This window comes from Melozone crissalis, unplaced genomic scaffold (assembly GCF_028551555.1).
Source record: "Melozone crissalis strain CALT ecotype California unplaced genomic scaffold, PUWL_Pcris_2 ptg000034l_1, whole genome shotgun sequence".
Classification (NCBI taxonomy): Eukaryota; Metazoa; Chordata; class Aves; order Passeriformes; family Passerellidae; genus Melozone; species Melozone crissalis.
The window spans coordinates 17953141-17961083 of record NW_026535812.1 but is presented as its reverse complement, the minus strand read 5'-3'; the positions used below and the strand labels follow the sequence as shown (position 1 = coordinate 17961083).

The 7943-nt window shown below is 42.4% G+C and overlaps 1 protein-coding gene across 1 annotated transcript; it reads right to left on the bottom strand.

Moving 5' to 3' along the window:
* Positions 1–1104: 1104 nt before the first annotated feature.
* AHSG (alpha 2-HS glycoprotein) lies at positions 1105–7335 on the bottom strand. Its single transcript, XM_054283037.1, has 7 exons — positions 7132–7335; positions 5723–5833; positions 4506–4590; positions 3527–3690; positions 3129–3242; positions 2264–2344; positions 1105–1422 (listed from the first exon to the last, which is right to left on the bottom strand). Exons 1-7 carry the CDS (start codon positions 7333–7335, stop codon positions 1147–1149), a joined length of 1035 nt encoding a protein of 344 aa, XP_054139012.1. The 3' UTR covers positions 1105–1146.
* Between the last annotated feature and the right edge of the window lie 608 nt (positions 7336–7943).

The following is a 7943-nucleotide window of genomic DNA, read 5'->3' as shown; positions in this document are numbered from 1 at the left end:
GAAAGAGTTCAGAAATGACATGTGTTCTGCAATTTTTTGCTGCCTGCATGATAATTATCTTGTAGCAAGTGCTGTTCCTGGTTAAACATTCATGACTGTCTTTGAGACTGCTCCCCAGGGCCTACAGAATTCCAGTCTGGCTGGCAGTAAAGATCCTTCTGGCCCCAGCCCCTTATTAATTCTCTACCTAGAATAGATTCTGCCTCTAACATGTGCCAGAAATTCAAGGAAGATTTGACTGCTAGGACAATGGTAAATTGCCATCACTGTCAGGGTCCTGTTATATGAGATACATGCCAGTCATATATTTTTTATTCCCTTGAACTGGCCTTTCCTCATATGCACACAGATTGTGCAGGACCCCACGACTGCACGGCACCTGTGTGTCTGCTGGCAGGCAGACAATGCACATGCATTTGGCTGCAGGGATTGATGCTTTCAGCCTGCCAGCAATCACTGTGTCCTGACTCTCTGTTCTTTTCACAGACATGGATGCTCTTGTGCCACGTCCAAAAGTTTTGAGGTACTTCTGGTGGATATCAAAAGTAGGTACATGGTAGGAAACATTAGAGGTGGAAGGGAAAAGTACTTTTTTTCCTGCCACTTCTTTAGTGCTATTGGTGTGTGATCAAAAGGGAGGACTGACCTGATTTTCCGCAGTGCTCAGCACCCACACATCCCAGTGAAGCTGATGAGAAGTGCAGGAGCTTAGTGTTTTTGAAATCAAGCCCAGAATATGACTCATAATGCTGTGAAGGAGATACTTGACAACTAAATGAAAATATATACGGATAGAAGGTAGCAAAGCTTTGAACATTTTATTGTGAACTAACCTTTCAGGTGGTGTTTCTATCACAAATCTACAACTGTTGTATAGCTCTTACAACAGTTTCACTGAAACAATGTTTTCTGTATTTTAACTAGAGAATCCCTGTATGCAAAGTAAACTACTGCTATATATTGTAATAATCTATATTTTGGAGCAGGCCTTTGCAAGACCCTGACCATGGCTCTGCCCTCTGGAGGGTAAAACTCATTCAGGCTGAGAGTCAAGTGTTCTCAGCTATTTGTAGTCAATGGTGTGTTCTGTGTGTTGCTGCTGCACTGATCCCTCAGTTTGGCTGCATTGCATGTCTGAAACACAGCCTAGATATCGAAATAGCGAATCCTCCCAGGGCAGGGAGGAGGAGGAGGCACAAAGCCAACAGGGCGAGGGACTTTGTCATGCTGAGCAGCCTCTGCAACTGCTCTCTTTGCTACTGGTTTTGCTGGGAGCATGGAACGGAACATTTCTGAAGAGCTGGATTCAGATGCAACAGGGTTATTGTGGAAAAGCCCAAGATTGTGGTTTGTGACACCCACAGCGCTGGGTGCCAGTCCTGCTGATGTGTCTTGACCTGCATGAGCGTAGGTAACTCCAGGCTGGAAAAGAAAAACAGCTCATGTTGGTTTTCAGGGATTTGGGGTTTGTGATGTTCAGGTAATTGATACCTTACTAGTTACCCTGCTCCTAAAAGCTGCAGGCCTGCAACCCAAGTTCAAATGTTCCTGACTATCAGGAAGTCTGATTTGCCTTGGAACACATGCACAGGAACCCAGGAACACATTTTTTATAGCCAATGATTCATCAGGACCAAATTCTGTGATGTATGATCTTTCAGGGCCACCTGCACAGCTGGTGAAACATTCAAGACCAGCTGTCTCATTTTCTCTTTCATATACCTCTTAGACAGCTAATTACTGTTGAGCTACCAAGAGCTGTTGTCCATAGGAAGTATCCAACCACCACCTAGTCCTTCTGAGACCAAATGTGAGCTAAAATACCTGGAGAGCACTCAGGTCGAGTGCACATGTTTCCTTCCCATTGCTACAGCAATGGAGGACAAGGTCCCTGAATGCAGTCATGTCTAAGGACTAAAAGCCTCCAGCCCCACAATGCTGATTTCTGTTTTACATTTATCTGCCCCATCCCTTTAGCAGAGCAGAGTTTGGTTCCCTTTGCCCTGACAGACATGTGAATCTCCCAGATGGTCAAGAGGGCAAATTGTGTCAGGCGTGGATGGCAGACATGACTTAATTCCCAGCACAGAAATCCATAGGATAATCAGGAGCTACCCTACCTTGGCTTTTAGGATACAAAGTTAAGTTATCACAGGTGGCTAATGCAGTCTATAGTGAAAGAAGTAAACTCAAGATGATGCCTTGTAACAGTACCAGTAGGCTAGAATACCCAGGAAAGCAAGAGAATGTCTGGAGCTGGTACCTGATGTCCGTACAACTGGCAGTCCACCTGAAGGTCTTGTGAGGGAGCTTTTACCATCACTGCTGTGCAGAAACCAAAATTCTGGAAAAACAGAACGCAGTCAAGAGAAAATAGTTAGAAAATAGAGGGAAGCTGCATCAGAACTTTTAATTTCAGCACATTTAGAAATGGCTACTTGTTCTCATGTTCTATCTGAGCAGCAAAGTGCTTGCATTTTAGCCTGCTGGGCTTAAAAAAAAAAGCTCTTTAAATGCATAAGCAGCAAATAAGGGAAACTCCTGTGTTCTTCTATAGTAACATCTTTGTATGTCTGGATATGAGGGAGGGAAAGAATATATAAGAATTTGGGTAAAGAGCTCCCACCCCCTAAAACTGCTTAGGACTCAGTTTCATCAGAAACAGAAGAATTTTAACATGGTAAAGTATACAGTATAATTCTCAAGAGCATATATATCAGAACTGAGTGCACTCGAATTGTAGGAGGGGGAAACAGTCTGCTTTTTTTTTTTTTTTTTTTTTGACTATGAACTGTCCAGTACAAAGAGCCTGATTTTCTCGGGTGCTCATTTTAAGAATAAATAATAATATATAGTCTATTCATTGAAAATATTCTGTCTCTGGTCCTCAAGCCTTTTTCAAATGTATTCAAACCCATGAGAATTCAGTCCAGATACCTCAGAGAAAAGAGATAGGTGTGATATAGCTTTAAGAATGATATATTGAAAAACATATCAGGATGGTACGCATCTCTTGCACTTTGATCCCCACAGAGGTCTATTCCTTCTCCAGTGCAAGCACATCCCAGCATGATGCTGCTTTTCCACCTCAGAGCTGGGGAGCTGGGGCTGATGTCTGTCATACTCACAGACTGATCCTCAGGCAGCAGCTGACAAGCCCCCACGTTGGCTTTAGCTTCTTGTGCAGAGCAGTTTGTGGCACCCACAGCAAACTCGGTAACAACAACGTGCCCTGGGTGATACTGATAAAACAGGAAAAATGTTTCACTGACTTTGCACTCAGAAACTGCAGAGCTGCTGAGAAAAGATAAAAGGCAAATGCTGTGGCTTCATCTCCCACTGAAGTGAAAGGGAATCCTGTGGCTAAAATGACACATAATAGTTGGGAAATTAAAAGCAAATCGGGAGGGCAAATTAGAGCAAGTAAATTGTGTCTGTTTGCAAACATAACTAGGTAGCAGTGCACAATTACTGTAGATGAAATATTATGTTTACATGAAAGGCTAGACATAGCTGTAGAAATCACCTGTATTTTGGCTCTTCCAATCTCAAGGAGTCTGAGGTAAGAATCAGTGGTTTTGCTGTTGTAGTCATTGAGTGCAGCTGACACAGTTTCTAACACCTCTGTGTCGTTCATTCTTGCCAGCAGTGGACAGTCAGGGCACACTTTGAGAATGTCTTCACTGGAGTCTGCAGGAGGAATAGATCATGTTTTGATCAGATTGCAAATTGTTTAGAAAGGCATTATAGGCCTATTCAGTAACACAAAGCACTGTTTAAAAGCCTGTCCCAAATTAAAGTGGCAGGAATTTTTCCAGTGCAGGCTATAGATGGCAGTGTGTCATACGACTTGGCCATTCAAATCTTTCTGTGGACTTCAGTAGCACATTTTATATGTTCTTACTCAGTTTTTAGAAAATTTTCTTTCTGGAAGCCTATGACAGCAGTGAAAAGGTGCTTCAGCTTACACAAGGAATGGTAGAAAAATGAAGATATTTTACCTCTTGGAGTTGCATTTGTTATTTCAGTCATCAGTTTTGACAGTAGTACTGAAGACATCTTGTACAGAGCAAAGAGATCTCACACTGAGCAGGCAGAATAGACATTCTGCTTTCCCATGGTAGTATTGAAAATGCTGGATTTAGTAAAGAAGCTGCATCTGCCAATGGCACTCTGATGACCAACAAGTGCAAGTAAACTCAGACCAACAAGGAATCAAATTCTTAAGGTTAAACTGCTGACTGAAAAGACTCAAATCTGGGACTTGCTCCCCAGTTAGTCTTATAGTATCTTAGTTGTCACAGTAAAGAGGAGCAAAGAGAAACAGTGGGTTTGTAAGGGAATGAAACCAGAAAACAGGGCTGGATTTAGAAAACCTATTAACTGTTGTCCTTTATGCCATATTTATACCCAGGAGTTTAGAATCAGAAAAGCCACTTAACTGTAACCACTGCTATAAAAATACTCCAGCCTCTAGATTCAAATCTACAGAACAAAGCCTTTACCTGCATGTGAGTGGCATTTGCTAGCAAGTACAGATAATACCCCATCCACCTTCTGCAGTTTAACATCACAGTCACCCTCAACTGCCTAGAGAGAGACAAAAATCAAAGGGTTACATTGTTGGATTTTCTGATAAAGGGCCACTAAATTCAAAAGAACAGATCCTGACTGACCATTCCTGGCAACATCGGTCTGATGGCAAAGGCACTGCTAGGCATGTCCTGATGTCTGTGATTTTGTAAAAGGCAGATCAGACCTACAGAATCTGGATCCAAATCTGGATCTCAAAACTATCAAAAATACCAGGGTAGCAAGACCGTGGACATCAAGTACAGGTTTGTCTCTCATATAGGGCAGAGAATATAAATACTTATGAATTAAGACCTTCCACAGAGCTCTTTGATAACGTTCTCACTAATCTCAGCTGGTCAGTGGCCATGGTAACAGCAGAGTGTGCTGCCTTGTGTGAGCAACATGATCCAGCAGGGAGGAGATGTCAAAGGCAAAGCTGGAGTCACTGGGAAGAGGGAACAGTTAGAGTTACCTCCCCCCCGATGGAAAATAGAATCTGAGCCCTGATGAATACAGGGGTAGATCATGATTCATATTTAGTGAGCTCTGTGAATTGGGCCCCATTCTAGAAACAGCAGGCTCAGACAACATTTCCACTGCTTTGGTCAGGAAAGCGTCTCACAGCTGGATCACACTTGCATAAGAACAAAATATCTGAGGCCAGTAAATTCCAGCTGAGCAGTACTTCAAAGGCAGAGCCCTAGCTGAAGGGAATAGCTCATCTGCAGTTGTAACTAGGAAGAGAAGCCTTGGTGGAACTGCAGCAGGTAACAACCCGCATGTAGCCAAGGGAAGGGTATTTTTGCACACATTGACAGCCTGCCCTGTCTGTGGTTTGCAATGAGGCAGTGACATCTGGGCTGACTGAATCTGGAGCCCCTGTAGAAGGCCCCATGGACTGTGTGTGGGATGTTATGTTGGCAGAGATCTGTCCTCTCCAGATAACAGGACATGAAAGAAATCCAGGAGAGAAGTCCTTCACGACATGAAGGCAGTGAAGTCAGCAAGGATGTTACAAGTGGTTGGGTGGTTAAAGGCTGTTACAAGGATATGGCATTAGCTTGGGAATCTGGTGATAGCCTGGCCTTTGGCATCAACATATTGAACATGCACCTTTGGACCCAGCTGGTAATGTTCAGATACTCACATGTTCTGCAAAGCTCCTCACTGTGCAATTTGCAAGAGGTGTAGGGCTGAGAACAGGGCATGTGGTCTCCAGTAAGTCAAGTTCAAGAAATATGATGTCATTATTTGGCCCCTGAAAGGAAAAAAAAAATAAACCATTGGAATTGATGTAATTTCTTCACAAAACATCACCAGATTTCTTCCCTGGGGCTGCACTTCCTCTGTTGCTGACTGTCATGGGTAGCTCCAGGTATACACCAGAGTAAATGAAAAGGTCTTTACTTTTAACTTTATAAAAGAACAGGACTCCAAATCTGGAGTAAGTCAAGATAATCACACTGAGTTTATTCCAGCTAATAAGGAACAGGCTCATAAATTCAGCAAAGTCAAGCTTGTATGAGGTGAGTCAGTTCTCTTAAGTTAACTTAATTTTATTTTGTTGGGTAGTTTTTAAAAATCAACAGCTTTCTGATGAAAAAACTTCATGTTTCTATAACCAGATCCCAAACAAACCCCAGTGAACATTGACCTGTCTTGTTTAGTGCATTGGAATTACACTGAATTGTACCAGTTCATTTGTAACACAGGACACAGTTCCTTGGGTTCTCTAGGTCCAAGATTGATTCTGATCGAGTCATAAGTGATTCCAATTAAGTCATTTTACTGTAAAAGCATTAATATGACCAAAGCAGTGTCACCAGTGTTTTTGTATGGGCAACTCTGGACACACTTGTAATCTCATGTATGTCTGTTGTAGTCTTTTCTAAACTTATCTTTCGGCATCTTCTGTTTCATAAAAAGTAGAAAACAGCTATGGAGTTTCACTCATGTCATTGTTTGACTATTTCCCATGTTTTAAGATAATCAAAGGTTCTGAATTGGCACATACATTGTATTTGTGACCTTTTCTATGGCCTTTCTAGATGCCTTCATTGATAGCAATAGATCTGTGGGAGAATAAGCCACGGTAATTTCCATTTAGACTCCTTGGCAGCTCAATGGGACATAGGTAAAATTAATGCCTACTACAACATCACAAATAGCATGGAGTTTTGATAGGTATGTGTTTAGCCAATAAGTAATTACCTGCATCTCAAAGATTATCCTCAGTTTTTCTCCAGATTAGCTGCTAGGCTTACAAATCAGCACCTGGGATGATCTGCCCTAGCAAATGTGCTGCATTTGTAACCCGAGCTCTTTCTAGCACTGTACAAAAACATCTGAACATTTCTCCCTCCCCCTCTGTTCTGCTCTTTGAGAGATACATTCCAGTGACCTGGATTCTCCACTGCTACCAGGTGTCCTTGCCCCATTTAAATCAACAGAGCCATGCTGATTTCCCGATGTGAGGATACAGCCCTTGCAGGCCCTTGGTGATTTCCAAGCATCCCCATGCGAGCAGAGTGTTCTGCCTGCAAGCTCCTCACTTACCTGGGGTACCACACGGATATCCTCGATTCTGTTCCAGGCAAACTTGTACCCATGATGACTGTGGCCATTAATATAATTCACAGCAACTTCAGCTGCTGCTTCAGATTCTGGGTCATCACAGCCCAAGGGAGCAGGGGGAGCTGCTGGTGCAGCTTTGTGAATTGGAAGCTGAACAAGCAGTATTAAAGCTACTAGTGCCTTCATGGCACCTGAGGAAAACTGATCCCTTTCAGAAATAGAGATCTAAGAATACAGCTCAGATGGTAGCTAGGTAGCGGGAGCTGGGGCCTCATTTATATAGTACATACCTCAGATTTACATGAGCACACGCCTGATATTTGTCCCAGTTCCAAGAAGCATTGCAAACAACAAAAGAGAAAAGTAAATGTTAGGACATCAAGCTGACTGATTAATTTTGGCCAAAGTAAATTTTATCAGGTAGGATATTGCGAAGTCTGCTAAAGCTGCTTAAGAAGAAAGCGTCAGCAAAAATGTAACACAATTTTTAGACACTTCTACCAACCAAATACTGTCCATGTAAGAGGAATGGGATCCCTTCTGTTAAATGTGTAGAGATGCTAGTGCTAATTAAGCGTTCTTGTAAACAGGACATTCTGTTGGGGCCCAAATCTCACCAGACACCAATCTAAATTGTGAGATCAGTAGCATGATAATTTAGAAAATGGAATTTTAAGTAGCTCTAAGGATCACATTCAACAGCAAATGTAATTGAATAGCAACTTTTGCTACTGAATTTATTTGGAATAGGAAATGAGGCATGGTTCCTAAATCCTGCGCATCAGCTCTTTCTT

Coding starts and splice junctions, on each gene's coding strand:
- AHSG (XM_054283037.1), bottom strand. CDS start 7,335: ATGAAGGCACTAGTAGCTTTAATACTGCTTGTTCAGCTTCCAATTCAC. Junction 5,834..7,131: donor ATATCCGTGTGGTACCCCAG/GTAAGTGAGGAG, acceptor TTTTCCTTTCAG/GGGCCAAATAATGACATCAT. Junction 1,423..2,263: donor GCCAGTTGTACGGACATCAG/GTACCAGCTCCA, acceptor TTTCTTTTCCAG/CCTGGAGTTACCTACGCTCA.